The 27,124-nt window shown below is 56.9% G+C and overlaps 2 protein-coding genes across 3 annotated transcripts in view; one reads left to right on the forward strand and one right to left on the reverse strand.

Annotated features, from left to right (window-relative positions):
- Window positions 1–1,736: 1,736 nt before the first annotated feature.
- On the reverse strand, window positions 1,737–14,390 carry NATD1 (N-acetyltransferase domain containing 1). Its single transcript, XM_030002275.2, has 3 exons — window positions 14,136–14,390; window positions 6,071–6,189; window positions 1,737–5,239 (listed from the first exon to the last, which is right to left on the reverse strand). Exons 1-3 carry the CDS (start codon window positions 14,230–14,232, stop codon window positions 5,123–5,125), a joined length of 333 nt encoding a protein of 110 aa, XP_029858135.1. The 5' UTR covers window positions 14,233–14,390; the 3' UTR covers window positions 1,737–5,122.
- A 4,158-nt stretch (window positions 14,391–18,548) lies between these two features.
- The window catches only part of MAP2K3 (mitogen-activated protein kinase kinase 3), a 35,451-nt gene continuing 26,875 nt past the window's right edge, over window positions 18,549–27,124 (forward strand). The window contains exon 1 of one of the 2 annotated variants that reach the window (XM_030002243.1): window positions 18,549–18,653. In XM_030002243.1, the coding sequence (XP_029858103.1) occupies window positions 18,638–18,653 (16 nt within the window). In that variant the 5' untranslated portion in view covers window positions 18,549–18,637. Of the gene's footprint in view, window positions 18,654–20,066; window positions 20,095–27,124 lie in introns of those variants that run through there. The other variant, XM_030002245.1, reaches the window with a different exon arrangement.

The following is a 27,124-nucleotide window of genomic DNA, read 5'->3' on the forward strand; positions in this document are numbered from 1 at the left end:
GCCTCCCCTCTCTTGGAGGTACGCTGTGCTGCCAGCTGTCCTCGGCTCCCAGCACCCATCGGAGAGCACAACCAGCCCCAGCCTGACAGTGCACGTCAGAAGAGAGCGGCGCTGTCTTTGCATCTCCCACTCCTAGAAAAAGTCTCTTCTGGACAACGTTATTTCCAAGTGATGTAATGTGACCAAAGAGAACAAACCCGTGGCTGCCTCCACCTTCCCAGCCATCGTGAGGCTGCTCTTCCAGACTGCAGGGCCCTCCCGCACCCCTGCTTTCTCAGCTGTAATTTGGGGGTCAGCTGTTTCTGTGGAGGTAAAAGATGCATTTGCACGAACAAGAGGCGTTTGGGAAGAGTGCCCAGCCTGGCAGAGCTTGTGGCCGAGCAGCAGCATTGCTGGGACAGGCGGGAACATTGGACTGTCTGGAATGTGGAATGTAAACAGAGCGTGTTACCAGCAACAGCCCAGCTTCATGCTATAACCCAAACCTACCGTGCTGTCTCTTGGGAGCAGCAAAACCCACGCTCCTGCCTGCTCGAATTGCAGCCCAGGGGCCACTTGTCACTTGTCATGTTGGATCAAATCATAACTGTAAATAAGCTGTGCCCCTTCTCCCCACCCGCCCCCCCCAGCCCTGGCATTTTCAGCTATTGAAACTCCGGCCTCAGCCTCTGTAGCTTACACCCAGCTTTAGGAAGCAACGTAAACATGCTGTGCTGGGAGCCCGAGTGCTGAGCACTTGGGCTCTGCTCCCAAGGCTGAGGACCACTGGCCCTCGGAGGGAAGCACCTTGTGTTCCTCTTAGTCACCTGCCCACCCGCCTTGCTCTGGACAAGCACAGCAGGGAATGACTCTACCAGCTGGCTATTTAAATGTTTTCATGCCTTAATGTTTTCAAACATCTTAAACCAATGAACACAAGTGTCAAGCATCTTCACAAGAGGGTACATTTGCAGGATAACTCCCGAAGACTGTTTGACGTGAAATCTCAAGGCAGGACTGATAAGCGTGAGCAGGGGCGGATAAGCCAGTAAATGAGAGGAACCAGTTGTGATCCCACTCATCCCAAGCTCTACGCAGTCATCACAAGGTCAGACAGCCCTATGACCTGAAATAAAATTCAATAGCGTCAGTCCATGCCTCCCTGTTCATTTGCAATGGGAGCATGCCAGGCTCATCTGGGATCTGGCTCTAAGGTGCTCCGTGATGGGAGAAGGGTGATGAAGGTAGCACCCAGGTTAAGTGATGAAAAGACAAGACTGGCTGCCTGCAGGTCATAGGGAGCTGTGGCCAGCCAGATCCTCTTCCCTATGTGGGCGAGAAAATGGTATTTTCTCCATTTTTTGGAGCGGAAGGTTAGGCAGTAGGAGACTAGCTGCCGAGTACACCAACATGCAGATCTGCCAACTTCTGCCTTTTCTCTCACCTTCTCCAAGATGCTGACAGATGCATGGTAGGTCCAAAGAGATGTGGGGTTAGATTTGTTAGAGGATGTGTTTTTTGGGGATGAGAAAAAGACTATTTACATTTATGTAGAAAATGAATACACAGCAATGAGGCAGCAAAAATCATACCCTGGACATGGACTAGAGAGCAGAGTTGTTTGACAGGGCCTGTGAAACAGGCTGTCTGCCCAAGTGACCCAGCGGTGACAGAGCTGGGGATGCCCGAGGTCCCCTGGTTCTGCGGGCACCTCCTCCTGCCTCCCACCAAGCGCGGCACAGTGAACCACTGGCGGGTCAGTTAAGCCACACTTTTTATTGTATTGTATTGTATTCCATGCATTATGTTCATGTTTTATAGTATGACAGAAGAAGGGATAAAGATAAATGTTAGACATAAACAAAAGCAGAAACGTCATTTGTAACAGGTCCTGAGAAGGAAAGGCACATCGTAACCACCAAATTCAACAGAATGGAAACCTTGGACAGAGGAAGACAACGCTCGAAAGCGGATGAGGGAGGGGGTGTTTCAAGTTGGGCGATGTGGAAGCAGGTTTGACAGCAATCTGCATTTCCCCGCCCACCAAAGTCTGTAGTTCAAATGGGTTTGAGGACCTCAATATTCAACCAAACCACTTCCACACTCCTGTTGCCAGAGAGAGTCCAGGATCCCCAACTCCTCCAGCCTTAATCAGCACCAAGGGGCAGCACAGGACTCAAAGCTCCTTCCTGCAGAGACCAGCTGGGAAAGGGCAGCTGGCAGAGAGGCAGGAGGGAGGGCTGCCTAACACCAAAGGACCCCAAGCCATCTCCTGCCCGGCAGTGCCAGATCACAGGAGCACCGTGGACTGCGGCATCGCTGGTGACCGGTGGGTATTGCTATTCGCCGACATTAAAGACCACGAGGAAGGGAAGGCCAGGGCAGAGGATGGGTACAGCAGCGAAATGGTTGGCACTGACACACGTCTCCGTTGGGTCAGACACTGGAGGGATTGTAGCACCTCGAAGGGAAGCAGCAGCAAAACAGTGTGCTGTGCCTGATTTAAGGCAGCGATCGCCACTTGTGATCCAGCGCTGGGAACGACAAGGTTCCTGCCAGAGCAGCACAAAGGGCTCCAGAGTCAAGCTCGGACACTGGGACACTGCCGGTGCAGCAACCGCAGCACACCCTCCAGCGAGCCGCTCTCATGCAGCAGACATGACGGGGTACTTCTAGGAACTGTCACACAGTGGAAATAAGCACAAAACCAGGGCTTGCCGTGCTGGGTTCACGCTATTGCTCCCACGAGGCAACCAGGCATACATCTCTTCCAAGCACCCAGCCCCACTGTGACAAAGATAACGACAGTGTCTCATCTTGGCTTGCAAGAGAGGAGATGGTTCAGCTTCACCCTGGGATCAAGAGCAGGGACGGTTCTGTCATCACTTGGTTGTAACAGAGCCAGCCTTGCTCCTGTAACTAGATGTTGAAGTGTTTTGCATGTTGGAGTGAACATTTAGCAGCCCAGATTTCTTCTTGAGCCCTTTTCTTTAGTTCATTACCTGCAACCTTTCCCAGTCCCTCTAAGCCATCCTGAAGGTCACAGCCAGGCTGAAATAAGCAGCAAAGAAGGCAGAAAATGCGAGGCAGTGGCAGGGCTGAGCCTGATGCCTTTCCTGAGCAGCACAAGCCAGAGATGGATGGGTCTGTCGCCAGGCACAGGTCCCTCCCCAGGCAGGTGGTGGACATGGGCAGAGGTCTCACAGCCTGCAGTGTGGCAGGGCAGGGATGGAATTTGGGAGGTTCTACTCAAACCTGTGGGCAGAGGGCTGCATTATGTTGGCGGTGGGCAGCCCAAAAGCACAGGCAGGCGGCAGGGTTTCGCCTTGAGCTGGTGGCCAGGAGGAACAGCTCAGGGCCTCCCTGGCTGAGATCAGGCACAGGGTCTCCATCTCCAACCAACCCAACCATGAGAGAAGGTTGTAGGAGCTTTTGCCTTTGCCACCATGGATTTTGCCCTGGGCTCTGGGAGAGGGCTGAGCTGCCTCTTGGCTGGGGCTTCTTTCAGTCCGTGGCACAGATTGTAAACTAGTCCCTGCCGAGAGATAACCTAGGTCTGGATTTGGCCTCCAGGTGACAGGCTCTTTATCTTGTTCTGCCTGGCTGCAGCCCCCAGCAGCTGCTCAGGGCTGGCGTGGCATGCCGGCAGCACCATCTCCCCCACCACAGCCCAGCCCTGGGACACCGCAAAATCCCCAGAACTTAGGGGAGAGAAGCTCTGGGGTCTAGCTCAGGCCCTGGAAGGCCTGAGCAAGGGAGGACAGGCAACAAGCTGGAACCAGGCAGTGCCCTGCTGTCACGGTGTTACCTCTACATCCAACTGTGGCAACGTTGAGCTGTGCTACAGGGTCATCATCCGTGGAGGTAACAGCACAACACGAGGGTGTTCCTGCTGCTGATCGAGGACCCCACGATGTTGCGGGCTTGGAGCTACGAGGACGCCAGTGAGCAGACGAGTAATGCCCTGAGCCAGGGTTTCTTTCCAAAGGCTGTAAGGAGAAGCGATCAGCATCCAGGTGGAGGCAGGCAGCTTAGCATCAAGCCCTGGAGATAGGCCAGGAGCAGGTCCCGGAGGCCTTACCCCCATTGCTCTCAGGATGCAATGACAGCTCAGGCCTTACAATCTAGGGCAGGGGTGCAGAGCTGGAGCTGAGGGAGGTGGGGGGAGCCTTCCTTTTCAGCTGCAGGAAACCATCCTGGTGCCTGCAAAGGCATGGGATGTCCCCTCATTGCTTAGGCCAAGGCTGGCTGTGGAGGCTGGTGCTCTTCTCCTGAGCAGGCTGTGTCCACGCCAGCACGGTCAACACCAATAACAGGGAGCAGAGACAGGAACGACAGCCCGCGACCCTGTGGGGATGCCATGCTGGGGCTAGATACAGAAGGCTGGGCTGGGCAGGCTGGCATCTCCAGTGACCAGCATCTGCAACTCAGCCGCCTTTCTTCCTCTGCCCACTCACGCTGCATGTGCTCTGCCGCAGCCCCCATGGCTGAAGCCTGCTCCTCACATGGCTCCTGTCTCTAGGCTCGAAGGTGTCACCATCCCAGTGTCTCCACAGCAGGTGCAGCAAAGCCCCCCAGGCACCACCATGGCCCACACGTTCTTATCTGTACTCCACGTGGGCTTGGGCAAGGCTCGGTGCCCAACAGATGCTGCAGGGGATGAACCTGCCACGGGGCCAGGGCTCCTCCAGCACCTCCTTCTGTCCCACAAGGCTTAATCCCCAGCATCTCCCCCAGCTGCTGGGAGGAAAGAGGGGCTGGTACCCTGCGACCACCCCTAACCAACATCCCCCAGCAAGTTCACAGCTGTCGCCAAGCGGAAGGGAAAGGATGAGGTGCAGGTTGAGTCATCCCCTCTTCTTGTGATGGAGTTTGGTGGAAAAATCATCCTCTTCCACCCCCTGGCTTGGTAAGAGCACCAGGGGGCACCACGTGTGCCTGGAGGCAGCCTGGCCCAAGGGCCGTAGCCATGCTCACACGTGGGCAGAGAGGAGGAGGTCGTGCCCACACTCATGCACCACATGGATGCGCTTAAAAAAATGGGAATTGTGAGTGTGGGAGGGGGGTTTCCTGAGACCGCAGAGAAGCGAAGGCCGCGTTGAACAGTCAGGGACAGGCGCGCTGGTGTCAGAGCAGTCCTGCTTTAAGGCTGCAAGTGTTCCAGGTACTGCGGCAGTGGGTTCTCCTTGACGTATTTCTGAATGTACCAGCACGTCAAGTGAGCTTTCAGGTCCTCCTCCACCACGAAGTCCAGGGCTGCCTGCAACCAAACGGAGAGGACAGATGGGTTACAACCAGCACCGCCAGCCTACGCTCTCCTCTGAAGCCTCACAGGGGTCTGGACTCCTGGTACCCTGCACGCAGCTGGGGAAAGCAGCAGGTTGCCCTTACGTACCCCTGTGCGAGGCAGGTGGAGGGAGAGGGTTGGGGGGAGAGCACAGCCATCCTGCCATAGCTGCCACAGTTCCACAAGGTCCCCGGTTTCACCAGAGGTGTGCAGGGACTCCCCAGGTAACCCTCAACACATCCAGCCTGGTGGATGCTGCACTGCAGGGGATCCAGCCACGTCACGTAAAGGTTACCTTTGTCACCCACTTGCCCTGGCTTACAGGGTTAGGGAGCAGCTGTAATCCCAAAGCATCACCCCACAGTCCCCCCCACCACTGTGCTCATGGCTCCTCAGCTCTCCCTGCACAGCTGTGGGCCTCAAAAGCAGGACCCAATGCAGGAAAAGGGGTCACGAAGGACTTGAAGCTTTGAGATGAGGGGGTCCAGCCCCCAGGAGAGGCACTGCATCAGCCCCTGCAAGGTGAACACAAAGGCTGTTTGCCGCAAGGAGGAAAGGGCTGAGCCTGGGCAAGCGGCTGGACGTGCTGGCACTCACCCAGCCCCTCTTGCCACCAGAAATAGGAATATCTGACCGTGGATTTCCATCTGCCCCGCCAGCTGCCCCTATATCCCATTGGAGCACAGACAGTTCCCACAGGGCATGCATGCAATTCCAACGTGATGGGGCCTGGCTTCAGTCAGGGCTTCTAGCCATGGCTGAGGTCGCAACAGCCTCTGCCCTTCTGGGTGGCTGGGGCCATACCTTCGCGAGGTGCTTGGCTATTCCTCTCCCTCGATAGGCGTCCGGTACTTCTGTATGTTGCAAATCCACAATCCGCTTCCCCACATATTCGTAGAGCAGCACCGCCTTGTCATGGCAACCTGGGGGATGCAAGAGAGGGGTGAGGCTTGGGATGTCCCCCGGAGAGCCCTGGACTCCCAGCCCGCTGCTGGATGGTGCCACTCTCTGGGGAGCCCACAGCAGCGGACAGGCAGCTTTGGGACTGCTACAAGAGCCCTCACACAGCTCCTTGCACCCACGGGAACGGCTGTGGCACTGGGTGGTTTCATGCAGTGGAAAGTCTCAGCAGAGATTTTGCTTTTGGTGACACTTGGATGTCCCTGCTGGTCGTCCCGCTGCCTCCTGAGGTGCGAGCAGAGGTGGATCTGCTTGGCCTTTCCAAGCCCCCGAACCTTTTCTACCCAGCTCTGGACCAAGGGCTGACGTGCCAATACAACACATTTAGGGTAGGAAAGCAGCTGGTGGGAAGGGGTGGGTTGTATTGATGGAGGAGTGAGCAAAAAAAGGAGGGGGAAGAACAGGAAAAAGCTGACCCAGGTAACAGCCAATTCCTTTCTCTCTATACCACAGAGTTTTTTTGTCATGGCAGGTAAAACAGGACAAGACTTCTTGGTCTGGTGTTGCAGCATTTGGACAGATACATTTTGGGGAAGATGCTGGGAGAGATGAATCCCACAAACACACAGGAAAAGCACACACAGGCACACACAAGGGGGTTTGTGCATACATGTTTACATGCACACACACGGGCTTCCTGTTGCGACACCCTGACTTTTCTCACAGCAGTTCAGTTACAGGAAAAAAGAAGTTTCAGCACACATGTAAATCAGAGGAGAGCTAATAACACCCCTCCGGCTTCATCCGCAGAACCCAAGCTTCTGTCTTCAGTGCAAAAGCAAACATTTCATTTCTATAGGGTTTCTGTATTTAAAAGTGAGTTTCAGAAATGCAAGCTTCCAATCAAAGAGATAAGCTCAATTAAAATAATGGAAACCTGTCCTTTCCCTCCCATGGTTATTGGAAGGTGAAAGTCTGCAAGGTTCACCTGCATTTACTATGTGCTTTAGCTGAGCTCAATACACTTTATTTTATTGCGTTTCAGCTGACAACTCCAGCCCAGTTCGCCTGATCCCTGTATTTGAAAGGCACTAGAAATGAGCCCATTTGAATTTTGTGTTTCAAGAGAAGCAGCTCAACTTTTTGTTCCTGCTCCTTTTAGGCAAAGACTCAATCCTCCTACATTGGATGGAGACCTTTGCATTTCCAGTCTGAATTTATTCCTGCTGGTTTCTACCCGCTCGTTCTTGTGCCAACATTGTTCTTGGGTGGACATAAATAGTCTCCCTCCCTGCCATTCCCCCGCGTATTTACAGGCATCAGTCCTGCCCCTCTCAGCCTCTAGGTCACCAAAAAGCTAAGCTCTTTTAGTCTCCCTACAGATCCCAAACTCCCTGCTCTGTCTCGGGACAGAGGGCTTGGGGTGAACCGCTGGGATGGACAGAGGTAATGGGGTGGGGAAGGGGCTGAAAGGGTGCTTGCCTCTTCCCCGTTACCAAGACCAGTGCAGATGAGAACCTATAGCCCCATTTTACAGCTGCAAATCTTTGCGGGGAAAAAAAAGGGAGAACTACAGCATTTCCCCATGTGGATCCAGGCATCCAAACAAAGCCAAGAGAGCAGCTGCAAGCTGAGCTTTTCCCCAGCAGCACAGACCCATCTCACTCAAGAGAAAGCCTACCCAGGCAAAGCCAGGTGCCCTCTCGCATCAGAAGCGACACATTCAGCGGCAGCTCTTAGAGGTGCTATCGGCAGAGCTGGCAGCACCAAAGGCTGTAAAACGCTCTTATAACAGCAGCTTTCACATGCTCCAGCCCTTCCACACTGCTCTTCTCCCAGGCTAAAACTTTCCACAGACTCTGCCTTAAGCTTTGATAAGTCCAAAATTAAATCCTTCTCTAAGTGATGACAGAGCAAAAGATTGTGGTTTTTTTTAAATATACTTTTATACATTATATTTATATATATATACACATTTATGATCCATATAGAAGTATCATCCACAACAATGCATTTTAAAGCAGAAGATGACGCAGTGTTAGAAGAATCTCAGATCTGCCCCAGACAGACTTTCCCTCAATATTTGCTGTATCACTGTAGCACCACAAAACCCCAGCCGGGATGGGAGCTGCAGGGTGCCACCAGCATACAGATGAACACACGCAGAGCCCAGAGGATTTTACAACCGGCTCTGCATAGAAAGCCAGCGCTGCCAATGCTGTGGGAAACCGGTCCCAGTTCAGAAAAACACCCTGATTCAGCCAAGTACATAAACGCCTCTGTACGTGCTCACCTCGGTGATGGGACCCTGAGCCACCCAGCACGTGAAATCAGTGACATTTGTGCCATAGCGCTTGGTGTGGGCCCTGCAGGTGACACCGATGGCTTGGGAGGAGATCGCTGCTGCGTCCACATTCCTGGTCCCCATTCCTGCACAGCCCCGGGGCTGGGCTGGGCTACACCAAGTGTCTCCAGGTCTCTTGTCTCCAGCTCCCTGCTGCAGTATGGCTGGTGATGCAGAGCTACAAACTGAGCACCTGGACTGCAAGAGGAGCTGATAAGGAGGGGACAGCCAGAGGTGAGTGGTTATGCTTAAAGGTCATGACAAACACCCCCTGCAACCCTTTTGGGCAAGAATGTGCCAAGCCAAACCCGTAAGCTGGGCACAGCTGGACGCAGGGGACTGCACCACCACAGGGGCTGGAGGTGGGAAAAAGCCCTGAACAACAAAGGAGAACCAAGCCGGGATCCGAAAGGATTTCAGTCTTGCGAGACAGCATCCCACCTGGATTCTCCACTGTCTGCTGTCGGGCTGTGCGCTCATGGCAGCCCTGCCTCCGCAGTGATGCCGGCTCACTGCACAGATCCTGCAGGAACAGCCTCTCCTGGAGATAGAGATCCCTGTTCCTCTGCTGAGCAAGGCTGAAGGTGCCCAACAGCTCGCAAAAGGAGGGGAAGGACCAGCCAGCGGAAAGCCTGTTTCCTTCAAAACCAGCTGCTCTGCACATCCTTTCCACACCAGGGCCCAGAGCCTCTGGGAAAAGCAGGATGAAGCATGCTGTACCCCAAAACCAGGGCACTGTTCCTGGGCTCCCCGTAAGCAGCTCCAGGCATAACCCTCTTCTTCCCCACCAAAAAGCCTCCCTGGGGCCAGAGGGAAGAGACAGGGGAGCAGAGGCACCTCACTGCAATATGATGCTGGAAAAAGCCAGCCTTGCTGCTACGTGGTACCTTGGACTGAGGGGCTGCTCCCAGCAAAGGGAACATTGCAAAGCTGGGGGATCTGGAAGCAGTTTTGACCCCTCACAGGAGCAGCCCATCCCCAGCTTGTTGCAATCCCCCCCCCCCCCCCCCCCCAAACAGAAACCACACCAAAACACGGCATAGGAGGGATGCTGCAAGCCAGCCTCCTGCCTGTCTGTCTCATCCCCTTAGACTTCGGGGCATGGATTTTATCAGCCTGCACAGACTGAGCTTGGCAAAACGGGCTCAGACCTCAGCCAGCCCGAGCGGTGCCCCATGAGCCTGATCATGATGTTTGACTCGCAGACACTCCCCTGCACAGCGCCTCGGCTTCAAGGCCAACGAGCAAGGAAGTCTGAGTCAATGCAAATCAGCACAGCAAGAAAGAGGAGCAAGAGGAGGCTGATGAAAATGGCAGCGATGGCAGCACAGCTGGTCCCCAGCCCTCCCTCCCTCAAATCACAGGGTGCACGGGGAATGGGAAACTTTTCCAGGAGGTGGGCAAGGGACCAGGTCTAAACTTGCTCTCCATGGAGGGTTTCCACCGGGACCAGTGGCACAGAGCTTCCACCCAAACAGGGCGGACGGCTTTGGGCAGCGGACGAGGCCCCTGCGCTGTAGGCTCAGCCACACCACCAGACATGAATCCCCAGGCTGGGTGGCTTGTGAGCCTCAGGGGAACAAGCAGAGAGCCCAGCCCCGAGCTGAGGAAGGGACACGGCAGACATCTGGGAAGACACAGGCACCCTGCTCCAGCCCATCCTTTGCTGGCCCCCTCTTCTGGGGCATGGACAGTACCTGCCCAGTGAGGGGATGCTGCAGCACTGGCAGCACAGCAGGACCTGTCCCTCCAGCCCAAGGCCTTCTCCCTGTCCCTCTGCACCAGCTCCAGCCCACAAGACATCATTGTGTGGCCGGGCCCTGAGCAAGGCAGGGGCTCAGCGAATGCTGGCTGCTGTCTGCGGGCCAATTTCTGCGCTCACCAGCCTTTGGAGGCAGCCCCTGAGCTCCAGCCTCCTTGGGGCACTGCTGCAAAGCCATTCCCTGAGAGCAAGCGGGGAGAGAACAGACACCAGCCCCATTTCCCACTCTCAGACTCTGGAAAGCCGAGGCAGGCGGCAGTTTGGTTCTTTTGGCTGCTGAGCCAAAAGGTGGCTGCCGAAGGCTGTGTGGGGCAAGCCGAGACATCCCGAGGAGCTCGTGCATCCCAGGCTGGAGCTCCCTGCACGCCTCAGGCTGACCTTGCTCCCCAGGGAGCCACTGGCACGTTACTACGGAGAGAAAACACAACAGAGTACAACAGACCGAGCCGAGCAGAGATGGCGCAACCCTCACGGAGGGGCCTCGCTTGCAGGAGCAGCGGCGGGGGGGGGCACTCTGGTTTGAAGCAGTTTCCTGTTTAGGAGCTCTCTCGAGGCAACTGCAGCACAGGAGACGAGTGGGGACATCTTGATGCAGTGTCCGGCAACCAGATCCCTTCATCCTTGCTGCAAACTTGGCAGCTTTCCCCTCCTGGAGGGCATCAACCCTAGCAGGAAGGAAAGCACCAAGGCACAACCTGCTCCAGTTTTCCTAAGAAGCCCAAGCTTGGACTCCTGACAAGGAGCTCCCGAGATCAGCAGCAGGCAAAGCAGCAGCTTCCAGCCACTGGATCCTGCCCAAACCCAGCTGGGGAGGAGCAGGAGGTTTGGGAAGCGTGGCTTGCTGCACCCACATGTTGGATGAATGGGAGTGCGGGTGTGCGAAAAGTTCGCGCATCCCCAAGGGGAGCAGCTCGGTGCAGGCAGTGAGCCCATCTCCCAACGGGAGAACCTTATGCGTTTGCTTGGCATCAAGATGCCAAAGAGGCTGCTGCTAAAAGTGATGTTCCCCTGCCCCAAGCAGCTGTGCCAGCAGCTGGACTAACTGGCCAACTACTTTGGGGTGGAGGTCTCTTTGGGTTTCTCGTTTTGACCAGAAACTTTGTCTCGGATCAAAAAAAACCCTCCAGCTATTCCTGACAAAACCGGCCTATATGATTCCCATGGAAGTTTTTAGCTTTGACAAATTGGTGTTTCCCAACACAGTCGCTGCATCAGGAGGTTTCTGGCTAGCTCATGCTGTTAGTCACATCTTGACCGATTATAAATCCAGTTGGGCTTCTTTCTACCCTCCTCTCAGAGGGATAACAAAGCTCAGTGAACTCTGGTTATACTCAGCTTTACTTTCAGCCTCTCAATGCTTCTAAATTTGGGATGCAAGGAAAAAGGGAATGTATTAAAGTGAAGCAGCTGTTTCTATTAGAGTTTTAGGAGCCATGTGCAGCAACGAGGGCTCAGCAAGGGAAAGATGGGGCAACCCAGGAAATACCAAACACAATTCATCCTTCATGTGTGTACGAGGAAGGAGTCTTGACACGAGGTTACATGGGGGTGCAGAGGCAAACACAGGATGATGCTGAAAACAAACACTTTCAGAACTAGTTCACAGCTTTCATGGTGTGTTGGGCCTCTCGCTACAGGAATTTCCGTAACAGTATCACCACACAAAGTTTTCTACTCAATATCACACTACCGTAAACCACCAAGCCATCAGCCCAGAGACCAAGTATTACCGGAGACGAGCAAAGCCTGGCTGCTTGGTCCACGAGCCCAATGCACCCGTGTTTTCCTGGAGCATCAAGCACACTCAACATCTAGCTGAAATTAGGACCGAGACACCAGAGACAAGCTGACCCTGGAGACCACCGGTGAGCCGTGGATTCGCCCCACAGACTTGCTGTTCATCTCTGCCACAGTGCAGTAACACAGGACAAAAGTGCTCTCAGACGGACACGTGGGTCACACTGAAGCTAAAATCTGTGCCTGGCCCATTTCTTGGAATTTCCCCACGTGCAGCAGGGAAAACCTGCCAGAGCATTCAGCACTACTGATGCTCATTGTGCCAGGAGCAGGAGGGACGAAGAGAGCAGCCCAGGAAATAAACACAACGCCACACACTCCCACAGAGATGGTTATCTTCTGACCATCTTCCAGGGCTTGGCTGTTATCAGCAAATGCCTAACAAGAAGGAGAGATGGATCACCTGCCTGGCGTGGATGTTAGTCAGCCCAGCGGCAGGAACACCGTCATGCCAGGACGCTGCTCAGCTCGGCTTCCTTACGTGGACAGCGCTGAACTTGCAAAAAAAAGGGTTCAGTCTCCCTTAACTCCCAGAAAAAAACAAACAAACCAGCCCCAATCACAGGGATCCACCTACAACCCTGGGGAATGCCGTGGCTTCCCTGAGCCGCAGTGGTCCCCTCCTGAAGCAGAAGGTTTTGTGCCGATTCACACACGACTCCCACCATGGGTCCCACAGCCGATTCTCTCGCTCTCGAAGTTCATCCTCTCCAGACCCGACTCATCCCCCCCCAGCCGCCAAACGCTACTCGGCCCACGGCATGGCTGGGAGAGGTTTTATTCAGCAAACCACGATAAAAAGATTATGTTTCCCTAATAACTGTTGGTCCTTCGCTCTCCCCTCTTTTGTGCACGTACGAACTTTGCCGACAGCGACAACGCTGCGTTACAACTCTCGCGATGGCAGTGGGGACCCGTCACCTGGGACCTCGTTTGATCTTTCCCTGTTTGAAATAAGCAGTTAGTGAAATTGTTTTCTCCGCACCCAGCACGCACGTCTCCTCCTTCCTTGCTCCACCACTGCCGAGCCTCTAGCCTGCACTTTGTAATTAGTGGTTGAAATAAAAAAAATAAAAAAAAAAGAGGGGGGGGAGAGAAGAGTCTAAAATAAAATCCAGACTATTCCTGTTGTCTTATTGAGAATGCCTCCTACAGTCTGTATAATTTCTGAACTACTCGTTTTATTTATTTATTTATTTTTAAAAGGCAGCTACCCTGCAATTTCTGTAGGGCAGCGAGACGGCCTGTTTTCCCCAGAGTGTTCTCGGCGTGACACACAGACATTGGGAATCGTTGAATATTTCGGATTAACCATTAAGAGGATGGCTGGAAAAGAATCGGCATGCCATAGAGGGATTTTAGCGGCACCTACTTTTTTTGTTCACTCCACCCAATACGTGACAGAGGTGTTGGGGGGGTCACCGCGTCACCAGACCTCCACAGCCCCGGTCCCACGGATGCCGAGGGCAGCTTGGCTCCGTGCCGTGGGTCCTACCGAACCAGATGCCAAGCACCCACGGTGCCAGGGCCCCCGGGGGCCACTCACCCCCCCCCCCCGAGGGGCTTCCCTGCAGGAATCCCACCAGAAGAGCCACCGAGCAGCTCGCACACCGAGGCACGTCCCCAGCACCAACCTGGCACAGCACCTCCACATCATCCAAAGCCACCTGCTCCTGGGGGGGGGGGGATGTCCAAGGTAGTGTGCCCCCCCTCCCCAAACCTGCCCCTGCCAGCACAGGGCTCCACACACCAGCACCACCCAATAGACCCCCAGATCTCCTGGGCCAAGATTTGGGGGGGGGGGGGGGGGAGGGCAGGAAGGATGGGGGGCACCAGCAGGAACCAGGGGCACTGGGGAAGGTCCAGGGGGGCTCAGAAGAGTATGGGGGGGGGCACAGGGGCACTGGGGGAGGGTTGTTTTTTTTCTTTACACAGCTGCGCTGGGGGAAAATGGGGGGAAATGGGGGGCTGGGACCCCCCAGGGAGGTAGAACCGGGGGCAAAGGAGAGCGGGTAGGGTACCGGGGAGCCCCGTGGCCCCCCCCCCCCCCCCCGCCAAATCCTTACCGTTCAGCCGCACGGTGAACTGCCGCCTCTTCCGATCGTGCTCCACCTGAATGGGGCAGCCCTGTTCCAGGAGGCCGAGAGGAGCCGAGTGCGCCATGGCCGAGCCGGACCGGGCCGGGACCGAGCCGTAAACGACACGTAAACCCCCGACAGCGCCGGATCCAATCCCGGAATCCCGGGACCGGACCGGGACCGGGCCGTGGCGGCGGCGGACGCCGCGGAGCTGCCACCGGCGCGCGGCCGCAGGAAACCAGCTGTGCGCCACGTGCCCGCGCCCCAACCAATGGGCGCGCCGCCGTTTTGTTTTGGTACGGCCGTCCGGCTCTTAAAGGGGCAGCGTCACCTTCCCCCGGCACCCCCCCACCGGAGGTGGGACTCGGTGGGACCCGGCGCCCCCGCGCGGGTGGGCACGGGCACGGCCGCACCGGCCACCAGTGCAGTCCTAGTGCTCCGTACTGGTCTTGCACTGGGGTACTGGTCCTGTACTGGTCCTGCACTGGGATACTGGTCCTGCACTGGGTACACCGTACTGGCTTACTGGTGCTGCGCTGGGGTCCGGCGCTGGGGCGCTGGTACTGTCGCGCTGTGCCGTCTGCTCTGCGGTACTGTAACTGGGTTTTCTGCCCCGGCGTGCCGGTGCTGCGCCGTTATTGCCCTGCCGTACCGGTACTGAACCAGCACGCGGGACTGGTGCACTGGTGCTGTGCTGGTGACCTGCGCTGACGCTGCGGGGTGCGGTGGAAGCCCCAGGTCACGGCCCCCGGGCAATGCTCTGTCCTGTCGCCCCCTCCCCGGGAGCGGGCCCTGGGAACAGGGCCGGGGGGTCCGGCAGAGCCCCACTGCGGGGCCATGCCACGTCCCGTCACCCCGCAGCGCAGAAAACCCCGGAAAACACCGGGAGGCTCGTCAGGGTGGCCACAGTGCTGTGCGAACAGCCGGCTTCGAGCTGCTCATCCCGGAGGTCCCAAAAGCAAAGGAAAGCTTGTGCATCGGCTGCCACGGGACACCACGGATGCCTGGGGAGGGGGACGTGCCATAATCGTTGTTTGCGGGACAGTCGCACTGAGCGCACCCCCAAAACCAGAAGCGCTTCAGCTTCCACACACCACGTCGTGTACATCGGGGTCTGCTCAATAACCGCGGCGTATCCGCCACGTGCGAAACTGGGGGAGGAAATAGCGGCGTTTCCCTCCGTGCCCGTGGAGCTGTAGCAGCAACACCTCGATAGATTAGAATCGAAAGCTCTCGGAGGTAGGATCTGAGCCTGTCCGAGGCGTCTGCATGCCGGCTGCGCAGCGGGGCAGGCTGGTGGCTGCCTGTGCAACAGGAAAAGCAGCAACACCTAGAATTAATTTGGAACTTGTAATAGTTCACTGGCAGCTACTCTGCACCTAAATACCATCTCGTGTAGCTTGGCCTTTGTTTACTCATCCCTTTGGCTCCTGCTCTCCGAGTTAGAGTCCATCAGCTGATTAATTCATCAGGCCACTGGATTTGTTTGGTTTGTGCTGCTCCACCGGCCGGTGCCGGGTGCTGGTGTTGTGCCCGTCGGGGTCGCGTTCTCCCGCTCCCGTCGAGCACAGGCGCCCGCAGCACCCGCCGGCACGCAGAAATGGGTGTCTGCTAGGAGAGAGGGCTTCATTCCCCTCCTCCTCCGTGAAAGACTAGAAAATGTCGGTGCTGAGACATTGTCCTTCTCCTCATCCCCTCCCTGGCAGCCTTCGCTCCGCCTGCGGTCCTACGCCGTATGGCGATGCGGGAAGATAAAAACGGCGAAACACCCGGAGCAGGGGGACGCAGGGGAAGGCAAACACGCTGCAAACAGCCAGGCCAAGTACGGCTGCAATTTTGCAGGAGGGAGATGAGCGGCACGAGCCCGAGGGCAGGGGGGAGCCTGGGGCAGGCAGAGAGAGGGGCCGAATCCTGCACCCTGCTTGGAGCTGCGAGGGAGCGCTGATGCCCTCCAGCGCACAGGGGTGCTCAGCAGAAAGTCAGTCGCTTCTCTGGGAAACCTTAGGAGAGAGGGGAAGGGAGAAGCAGGTTTTGCACAAAGGCGAGGGGCTCCTTGCCGGCGCTCTCGGCGATCCCCCTGATCTCTGTGCCGGGGACACCAGGGACGCCCCGTCCTGCCGTGGGTGCGTTTCCAAACCAGGCCTGGCACAGCCCCGCAGCGAGGGGCCAGCACCGAAGATTCGAGCGTCGAGCACCAGCGGCAAAAGTCCCAGCGTGTGTGGTGAGGTCTGGCCCTGGGATGCACCTGAGCCTTCCTCCCTCCCTCTCCCTCCGTCAGCCTTTTCCTCCAGAGCCTGCAAACCCGCAGGTTTACCTACAGCACCCTGGAAACACAGAGAGGCCTTCCAGGGGTGCCAAAAATCCAGCACCCTTGCCAAAATTTCTGGGAGCACTCGAGCTCCACCGGGACGCTTTGCCCTGCCTTCGCCTGGGATGATTCCCTCTGCCTCGGGCCAGCAGTTACAGCCGCTTCTGATCTTTCAGATACACTTCTCCAGCAAAGAGTCTGCCGGGTCCGACGACAGCAGCTCGGGCAGACGGAGGAGGTGCAGGCAAGGAGCCATGCTGGCTGGCACCGAGAGGTTGCAGGAAAGGAGAGGTGCTCCCAAGAAGTCCCCATGCCTTGCCACCGACGAGGAGGTGACCGTGTGCTGCCTCTGGCCCCTTCCTCGCAGCCCACGGGGGTCCGTGGGCTCCCTCCCCAGCCCCACGCCTTCCCACCCTGTTGGATTTTGATGCCGAGCGTACCCCAATTTCCACTCGTGCTTCCGTAGCGTTCCTGCCCTGGAAGGCCTCGGAGCAGGTGAAAAACCCCCACTTGTGAAGTGCCTGGTGACTCAAGATGGGCGAAGAAAAGCCGGGCGGCTGTTTCATCCACCCCTGTGATTGCAGCCGGGGCCGGCGGCGATCTCCAGCCGTGCCTGGGGATGCAGGCGGTGGGATGAGGTAGCATGCAACGTGCTTGGTGCTTGGGGACGGCAGGGTCGTGCCCTGCGCTTGCAATGACACCCCGGGTGCTGCCAGCATCAAGGCCAGGCGTCAAAGCCGGTCCCGCCGGTCCTCGCAGGTCCGCATCCAGCTGCACGTTTGCGAAGGTGCTAACGATGCTCTGCTCTGCGGCGGCACTCCCCGAATCTCGCACCCAAACACCGGCCCAGCCCAAACCCGTTCGGATCAGCCGGGCTGGAGTTCAAACCCCGTTGTTGATTCAGAGATTCGTACGGCCAAATGCCAGAAATGTCCACTCTGCTCCCACCTCCTGCTTGCCCAGCCCAGGCAGTGACATCTGCAGCTCTTGCATCAGAGCTAATAACCCTGCGGTTCAACTGGAGCGGAGTTTTTTTAGAAAGACTCCTCGCCTGTGTTGAAAGACTTGAAAGGTGGTGAATCTACTACGTCTCTCGGGAAGGTAATTGCTCGCCCTATTAAAAACCTGTAATTTGTTTCCCATTTGAACTTTTCTAGCTTCAATTTGCAGCTGCCGGATCTTATGCCATCGCTGCTGGATTCCAGGTCCGTTTGGGGCACCGGTCCTCTGCAGGAGGATGCAGACCCCAGTCTGCCCAGCTCCTTCCCTCATGCAGTCATTCCCTTGAAGCCATCTGGTTTTGAGGCAGGTTTTCCAGCCCTCGAACTGATCCAAAATGCTCCGCAAAACGCGAAGCTGAGAACAGGCTGTGACAGAGCAGCTGTGATTTCACCAGGGCTGTCTGCAGTCGCCACCCCTCCGACCCCTCCTTTTTTGTGTCTGTATGGATCTGTAGGGATTTCAGCCAGAAAATGGCACTCGTAATCTCCTCTCTGCTTGTTCAACTGCATCGCTCATGTCCCGTTCAGCGGCCACGTTCTGCAGCCCAGCTCGGGTGTTTGGGGGAGCATCCTCGCCCCGGGGACGTGCCACGGCGCATTGCTGGGCTAGGAGGGATTGATTCCTCAGTGACTTCGGAGAAGAATAAATCCCCATCGAGTTTTCAGCCAGACCCACCGGTGGGACCCACGGTGCGCAGCAGCAGGGACCCACGGAAGATGCGATGAGCTTGGCCGGTCTCAGCTGCGCAGCACCAGCCTCTCTCCCGCTCCCCCCGCCCCGTGCCAGGGGTGTGGGCCGCGGCGTAGGACTGGGGCCCCCCCTGGCCCGTGCTGCCGGCAGGGCTCCGCGCCCCAAACGGTGCCCTACGGGGGTCACACCGGTGGCGGGGACAGCGGGGACTCCCCGGTTCTACGGCAGCACAACCGCACCCGTGAGTCCCGCCCGCCCGCTTCACTTCACCCCCTCAGCCGTACCCGAGAACCGCGAAGCTCTTCCCGCGGAGGCACTAACCACGCCCCCCCCCGCCTTCCCTCCGCTGACCGAGCCTACCGCGGCAGGGGGGGCGGAGCCTACCGCCCCTTCGCCCCGCCCCGCGGCTCTTCCCGGGGCGGCCGCCGCGCAGGGCCGGACTCCGCCGGGCGCCGCGCTCTGCCCGGCCGCCGCGGGGCCGCCGCCAGCCATGTCCCTGCCCAGAGGTAGGGCCGCGGGCCGGGCGAGGGGGAGATGCTCCGTGGGGCTCCGGGGTCGGGGGGGGAGGAGGAGGAGGAGGAGGAGGAGGTGGTGGTGGTGGTGGTGGTGGTGGTGTGGGGGGAGGAAGCGGGGCTGCGGCCGGGTTGAGCCGCCTCGTCGGGTCTGGCGTAACCCGCGGGGACCGGGCTGTTGCCCAACCCGCCGGGCGTGGGCTGCCCGTTGCAGTCGGTCGGGGTTTCCTCTGCGTGGGCCTCGAGTGTCTTTCCCCTTACCTGGTCCCGGTTGAGGGCTGTGCTGCTCACCCGTCTGCAGCCCGGCATCGCGGACCGGGACCGGGACCGGGACCGGGACCGGGCTGCAGCCGCCCCCGGAGCTGCAGAGCCCCGGGGCGTGTGTGCTGCGTGGAGGGGAAAGGGAGCAAGCAGCCCCGCTGAGCCCCGGGAGGAGGAGGGGGGCGGTTTGGAGGGAGGGGGTGAAGCTCCCGTCGATGTGGAAAACGATTAATTAAAAAAAAAAAAATGAATGCAAGTTTTATCCACTGCTGCTGGGGTCTTTCCCTGCTGGGGTCTTTCCCTCTGAAGGAAAGGGCCCGTGGCAGCTCAGCAAGCGTCGTGGCTCGGAGGATGAGCAGAGCCCTCGTCTCGGCCTAACGAGGCGGGAAGGACGGGGACGAGGATCCCGGTCCTCACGGCGTGGCGGTTCGTTTCGGGGCACAGCCGTGACCCGATGCCGGCATGTGCCGGGAACGCCGTGGCGGAGTTTCCCATTGTCTCCGCCGTACGTGGCTGGCAAACGTGACCGTGTGTCACGGGTGTTATTTATAGAGCATCGCCGTGACTAAGGTGGCCTGGTCGTTGTCCCAAGGTGAGCGCCGGCTGGCAGGCATCGGCCCGGGATGACACCGCCAGCGTGCCGGGATTGAGGAAGATGGGGAAATGGCTTCACTGGTGTCTTGCTGCTCCGGAGAGCCGGTTGCATCAGCACCGTGAGCGCAGACCGGACGGAGGAGGGAGCACCCGGAGAACGGTTGCTGCCTCTCTCTTATCACCGGAATAAAATTGGAGGGGTTTTCCTTGTTTGGGAGTGATGCACTGGAAACTTGAAGTCAGGAACCATGTGAGCAGATGAACGCACCTCGGCGTGACTTTTTTTTTTTTTTTTTTCCCCCGCTTTTAAATGATCCGTGTCTTAACCGGAGGGAATGTGGACCTGAGTTTCCTGTTTGCTGTGTAAGCAGGGTGTGAATCAGCAGCGATTTACGGTGCTGCTGAGCGGAGCTGCTGACTCACAGGTAGGAGCACATGCCTCCAGCCGCCGTCCGTCCCGTGTTGAAAGGGATCGACCGGGCTTCTTAAAAAGGCTCTCACCGGGACGCCCGAGCCCAGACCCCTCTCTCGGCTCACGGGTGCCGTGGGCAGCGTGTGGATGTGTGGATGGAGGAAAGAGGTGAGCCCGGCCGAGGGACAGCTCATGTCCTGCGGGAGACGAGGCCCGAGCTGGTACCGGGAGGATTTTGGGGGAAGCAGTTTGGCTGACAGCAAAAGTTGATGCCTGCGGGAGCACCTGGGAACGTGGTGCTTTCCTCGGAGGACGTTTGGAACCTTTCTGTGTCTGCAGGTTTCTGGTTGCATGGGGCTGTTGGTTGTGGCGAACCGGTTCATTCATACAATTACTCCTAATATCCTTTGCCGGAGGTGTTGCACGTGTGCTGAGTGCGCCCGGTCTCTGCTGGCACCGGCTGCTCTGGGTCCCCATCTGACCCGAGCTCCTTCGCCTCTGTTGGGGCAGCATTCAGCACGGGGGTCGATCCTGAGCGTGTGTGGGATCCATCTGCCTCTTCAAAACCCTCTCCTCTCGTCCTGCTAGCCGTCCACCGTGCCTCTCCTTGGTTTTCCATCTGCCTCGGCAGTGCCAGCCCTCCGAGCAGGCTTGCCGGCGGCCCGCTGCCGCATAGGGATGCTCGCAGGTCCGAGTGCTTGCAGACACTGCTGGCAGCACTCGCGGCAGCTCCTTCTGCCTCTCCGTTCAGGTAGCCTGAATTTAAGCTAAATTTCCCTAATTTTCCTTAGGGAAATTCAGTGAGCGGTCTTGGGTTTCCTTTTGCTGGTTGCTTTCCCTTCGTGGGCTTGAGTTGGTCAGGGTCGTAAAGGGAGGCCGCTGCGCTGAAGCTCTCAGGTCGGCTGTTTCCGTGATAGATGCGTACCAAAACTCGCCTGCCGTCATTTTGGCTTAGTCACTGGGTTGTCTCCTGCCTCGGGAGTTTTTGGGGATGCGCGTGGCTGGCCGTGACACGCGCGATAGGAATGGTGCTGGGCGAGAGCTTTGCCTCGCTCTGCGCTAAACATAGCTTGTGAGATAAACACCTTCTGGGGATTATGCGAAGCTTAGGAAGGATTTCGGCTTTCTTCCTCTTCCCATTGCTCGTATCTGCTTGATCCAAATTATCTCGCGGGATGAGGTGTGTGGGAAAAGGGCCCTCGGTTTCCGTGTTCTCTTGCGCTGTCAAGTCTGATGTTTACTAAAATATGCAAAATTTCCCCATTGTCTCAGGTCACCAAAGCTCCCTGGAGCTGTGTTTCATTGAATGCACGGCACTGAGGGAAGGAATTGTGTGCAAAACTCCGGAGCTGCCCCTGCGTCCTCCTTGCAGAGCTTTGCAAGGGACGCAGCCTCTAGTCAGAGGTTGCGACACGTGGCTGGTCCTGCGCGTGATTTTCCAACAAAGCCTGCACCTTTTTTGGTGAAATGGATGCTGTGAAGGGAGGAGTGTTGTATCTGGGAGGTTAAAGCAGAAGGGGATGAAGCCTCAGGGAGTCAGCAGCCTTTGGGTGCATGCAGAAACACGGCGGAGGGTGCAGGGTCTGTGTTAGACCCTATGTGTACAAATCCAAGATGCTGCCTTTCCCCTGCGGCTCGAGGCATATTTTCTGCCTGTGTCTGCAGCCCGTGTGAAGACCCGTGTGCCCATCGCCGGGGCTGTTGGCTGTGACTCCGGTGGCCCCCGACACCCGGAAAGCCCCTCCTGCAGGGACAGGCAGGAGCGTGCCGGCGGGGAGGCACGTGTTTCCCGAAATTGGGGGGATTGCTGGAGAAAGCAGCCGTGCAGCTGCAGGGAGAGAGGGTGCACGGATGGGGTCTGGAGGGAGAAAACCTGCTTGGCCTTTCCTGGGCTCATCCAGCGCCAATGCCCAAGAAATTCAAAAGCAAGTCCTTCTCTTTAGGGGAGAGATCTTCCTCCTGGAAGATGGGTGCTGTTGGGGAGAGGGGACAGGATCCGGCTAAGCCAGGCTGTGTTTCTGGGGAGGCAGCTCTCCTTTGACACTGAGGCTTGGAAAAATCAGTGGTTAGCAATGCCAGAACCTGGGGATGAAGTCGTACTTGTTCTGGTGGTACGTCTATTCTGGGTAGGTAAATAAGCGGTGGGGACGTGTCCCTCCCGCGCCCTGGCCGTGCCCTCCGTGGGAGCACACCGCCGTTAGGCAATTCGGTCATCTGTGAATCCTGTACTGTCTCGTGCCATTCACACTTTTCCTGCTGCCACCCCAAAAAAAGGCAGTTCTGCTGAAAATACACATGGGGCTGTGACCTGCAGAAGCAGGGCTTTGCCTTCGGGCTCCCGTCGTGTCCGGGCAGAGCAGCCACCAGCCTGGTGTCCCCTGGGTGTGCGTGGGCAGAGGGGTAGCAGAGATAGGAGCTCTTATCCCACAGAACCAGGTTTTTATTTTAATTCTAGTTGAAGCATCACGGAGCTTGCATCCAATTAATTACGACAATCATAGAGAGAGCACAGGGCTTTGCTCCTGCCTTCTTCCTCCTGCTGCTTTCTGCTAGCATAACGGTGGGCGCCTGGAAAATATCATGTTGGATGTGATAAATGTTTAGCTGTGCTTCAGCAATACCTTTCCCTCCCTGGAGGGATGCTCCCCTGCTTTTCTTCAGCGGATAATGCTTCTCCCTGAAGGCTGCTGCTTTTATTTTCCAGCTCTGGGCTGCAGTCCAGGGCTGAGCCAGAGTTTGCTTTGCCCCTGTTGTTTTCAAAGGTGGTCGTCGCTGGACGAAACTCTCATGTGTTTTATAGAGCTTCCCTTTGGGTGCCTGGGAATGGGTGCGGGTTTCTGGTCCGGGTGATTTTGTGACCCGAGAAGCCACTGCTGTGGATGTGGGGCTCTGTGGGTTTTTGGACGGAAGATGGTTTTCACTGGTGTTAATAAGGCACTGCCCAGGCAGGCTGTTCGCTGGGGAGAGAGCTGTGAGAGGAACTTGTGTTGGCTGGGGATGTGATTTTACTGTATCAACAAAAAGTTTGGGGTTTTACTGGCATGACTCAGGACTGCTTGTGGGTATGTATGGAGCTAGATCTACCCCCCGCCTCTTTTGCTGACAAAACTCTGTAGCGCAGGTCGAGTGTTAGCCAGAGATTTTGAGCGAGGGAGAGGGCAGAGAGGATTTTTTCTGGTGGAAACTGGAAGTTTCTGTTCTTTTTTCAGCCTGGGAGATACCCCATCTCTACACAGCCCCTTATCTGTGTGGGGACGATACTGCACTGATTCCGTGGCAGCATTGTGAGTTTAAAAGTTCATCGCCCCAAGAAATACATTAATTACTGGGCACGACTGCAGCTATGTCGGCTATCACGGTAGTGTCTTGTGGTCCCAGCTGGCCTCAGTTTGTAGTGGGTCCCAGTATCTCCTCCCTTTTCTGGAGCTGGGACAGGGTTCCCTGCCTGCATCTTTCTCTTGCAGCCACTTGTGTGTCCAGCAAAAGGCTGGAGCAGGGTCGCTGCCCGTGCGGGATGCAGTGGGTTACGGTGTGGCTAAGGGGAAGGGCAGGGTCTGGGGGTCTCGTGGTCGGGGAGGGAGGGAGGGAATCGCTGCCTAATGCTGGGGGAGGTTCTGGACCTGCAGTGGGATGAAGGTGGAGGGGAGGTGGATCCTCTCCAGCTAATCCTGTGCTGTGTTGTCCACGTGGTTTAATTAATCCACGGGCATAATACCAGAGGGCTCTGTTGTGCACTGTCTGCTCTGTCGACCTGTTGCAGGAGAAGATGGACGGCGCTTTGGAGGAGCACGTCCCTTTCAAGCCCTGGAGGCTGATGGGCTTTTCTGTGTGGCGTGATTGCCCCTGTGTGCTGCTGGATCTAATGTAGGGGGAAATGGGGAAACGCTTGAATCATGGGCTTTAAGGACAGAAGGGATGATGGCGAGCATCGTGCTCGGCTGGAGGTCAGGACGTCGCTTCCAAGAATTACTGCAGCCGGTCCAACAGCTTTTGGGCAAATTAAGCCAGATTGTGTAAAAAGACACCCGATCTTGTTTTTAAAGACATCCAGTGCTGGAGTTTGGTTTCTCCGAAATGTGAGTGTTGTGACCTCGGGGAGCTGTTTGGTGCACTGGGGTGTGGTGCCCTGGGCTCCCGCCGGTCCCTGGGAGCAATGGCTTTATAGCCTTGCTCGCCGGGGAGCGAGGGAAGGGGACACGTGAAGGTGATGGCCTGGCTGTTGCCCCCTCCTCTGGGAGCTGGCAGGGTGCACGACGAGCTTTGGGGGGGTCCGGCACCCACCGGACTGCCGCAGCTTCTGTCGTCCTGCCTGCACTGTGCTCTGGGAGGGCCACTGCTAAGCTAGGTCTGTCCCATGCTCTAAGCCTTAATTTCATCATTTCAAGTGAAATGCTTATTTAAAAAAAAAAAAAAAAAAAAAAAAGATAAATTTCCGTTAAAAACATAACTTGAGTGGAAGAGGAGGCAGGATGAGGAGGAGACAAAACTTACCAGAAGTTGTTTGTAGAGCATCCACCCTTCCTCCCCCCCATACCACCACCAAAGAAAAATCTAGTTTTGGAAAGGAAGAAACCTCCAGAGTGCTCGATTCAAGTAATTTCCCATCAGAGGCTGCTAACCTTAGCTGTGGTTTGGCACTGGCATCAGCCTAACTGCTTGTATCCGATGAACCTTTCTGAGGATGACGGTGGTGCTTGGACCCTCTCCTGCCCGGGAGCTGCCCGTTGGGTACCGAGTGCCCCTTGTCGCAGGGCGTTTGTACCCTGCTGCCTCGTCTCCTGCCTCGATAGCGCCTGTTGTGTCTTCTCGGAAACTTAAAAGCAGCTTTTAATGATTGCATTTTGTTCCCATAAAGGTCTCGGAGATTTCCAATAAGGAATGCGTAAAACCCCGCAGCCGGGATGGCTCCTGCCGGCATCTCTTTGGCGGTGCCGAGAGCTCCGTCCTTCCTTACCGTGTGCCGGTGACGGGTGGGACCGGCGATGCAATGACCGGTGGTGCAGGACAGAGGGACAGGAGGGGAAGAAGCTCGTCTGCAGGGCTTGGCAGGTGACAGTCATGTGTCTGACAGATCATAAACACGCAGGGCTGGTTATGTGGACGGGTTGGGGGGTGGTGGTGGTGGTTTAAGGGAGGATGACGAGGTTATCTAGGGAGTGTCAGCTTGTCTGGGCTTGCAGGCCAGTTAGATACTGCTTTGTGGTGTGTGTATATAAATTCCCTCCTAGCCTGAATCTTGCAGGGATGGCTGATGAAGCAGCCTGCCCGTGCGGCAGGAGTTGGCTACGGTGGGTCGGGTGCTGTGGCCCCGCGGGGCTGCAGCCTGCCCTGGCCGTCTTTACTGGTGTGTGTTAACAGCAGCCCTTGGAGGTGGCAGCATCCTGACCCGGCTTGCTGGAGGACATTTGCCCCAGCTGGAGCAGATGTCCTCTCCTGCTGCATGTATCTCTCCCTGCAGGAGACTGTTTCCTATTAAAGGTAGCGAAGGGCAAATACACCGCGTGGTGGAGGTATTTTTTGCCGTAGGATGGAGATCTTGGTTTACTTGGTGTCAGAGTGGGAAAGTTGAGGCTCGAGAGGAAGACGACGGAGCAGCAGAGCGTGCAGCCCCGAGGACGGTCCCTCTGAGTCAGTCCTGAACGTGCACCCCGCGGCCGGGCACGGCTGCAGAGGGGGTGTGTTGTCCTGAAGACGCAAGGATGTCTTTGCAGCTCGTCACTAAGAATGACGTGGCTCTTTTTCTGAGAGCCAGATGTGCTCACCGTCGAGGCTTTTTAAGAAAGCTGCTCTGCATAGTTAAAAATCCCCAGCTGCTGCGGACCGCTTGGTTTCTCTCCTGACGTGCTGCCAAGTTGCACCTCAGCCAAAGATGAAACGATCTTGCGCTGATACATTGCTTTGACTGCTCTTTGTCATCTTGCAAGCACCTTTAGAAGGTGCTTGGGGGTAGGTGGCAGGCCCACGTGCCTCTTCGTAAAACCCCGTGCCTGCACCCAGAAAATCCCTGCTGGCACAGGGCAGGGCAGCGCAAGACATTTTTGTGCGGGTGCACTTGTGCTCAGCTGGCTTTCGAGGTTTCCCTGGTCTCCCCGCAACTAAAATCATCCACCCCGTGCCGAATCCGCACCCGGCTCGCCCGCGATGCTCCCTGCCAACTGCCATCCCCTTGGGCAAGAGCTCGGTGGTCAGAAAAAATGATGTAATGGTGCAGAAGGGAGGATGCAGAAGCTGGGGGGGTTGGTGGGAGGTGGGTGGCGATGCTGCCGGGGGACCCGCATGGATCTATACCAGCCTCCGTGCTGTGCTCCGGCTGTCTCTCTTCGGCAGCGCTCGTTTTCCTTAAGGCTGGAAGCAGCTGCGCGCTGCCTTAAGGCTGCCAAAAGAGGAGGATGCGGTGGGTGTTTTAGATCTGCTGCTTCTACAGCCCCCTCTGTTCGCTCTTTGTTAGCATCTGCAGCCCGTTTCCTCCAGGTTTTGGGTTGATCCCTGCGATTCCTTGGCTGTGAGCATCGGTGCTGAGCACCGGGTGCCGGAGCACGGCTGGCACCGGCCAGGGCTGGGGTTGTCCTCCGAGCCCAGGATACCTGTGGGGCTGTGCCATGGCCGGGCTGCCTCTTGTGCTTTGCAGACGCTGCTCTCTTGCCCAAGAGAAGCTTTTCGCAGGTATTAATTACACCTGCCCCTGCCTGGTGTGTTGAAGGACGTCTGGGTGATGAGAGTAAAGCGGAGGCTGGAGGAGGTGCCTCTAGAAATTGCCAGGCAAAAATTCTGGGTGAATATTAATTGAAACTCTTATCAGCCTTGCGTGTGCTTTGCTAAGGTGCTAGAAAACGACTCAGCTTTTCCTCCAGTGGCTCTCCTGTACGTGTGGTTTCTTTTTCTGTGTACATTCCAGGTTGCTGCAAGAGTTTACCCTTAATTTTGGATCCACAAAGAATTTCTTGTTCAGTAACTGTGGATTTCCCCGTGGGGTTTTACAGTCACAGCTCAGCAAGGGAAACCGTGCATAACCGTTGCAGGGAAGGGAGCCAGCGTGTGTTTCCCTTTATCTCAAACAGGTTTGACGTTTCACACATCTCCTTCCAACTCCTCTCCTTGCCGTTTCGCACGCCACCCCGCAGAGCACCGTGCCTTTCCCCAAAACGCTGGTGTGAGCCTCGCTCTTTGGGGGTAAAGGGGATTTTTTTTAAAGTTTATT

The sequence above is a fragment of the Aquila chrysaetos genome, chromosome 25 (assembly GCF_900496995.4).
Source record: "Aquila chrysaetos chrysaetos chromosome 25, bAquChr1.4, whole genome shotgun sequence".
Taxonomy (NCBI): Eukaryota; Metazoa; Chordata; class Aves; order Accipitriformes; family Accipitridae; genus Aquila; species Aquila chrysaetos.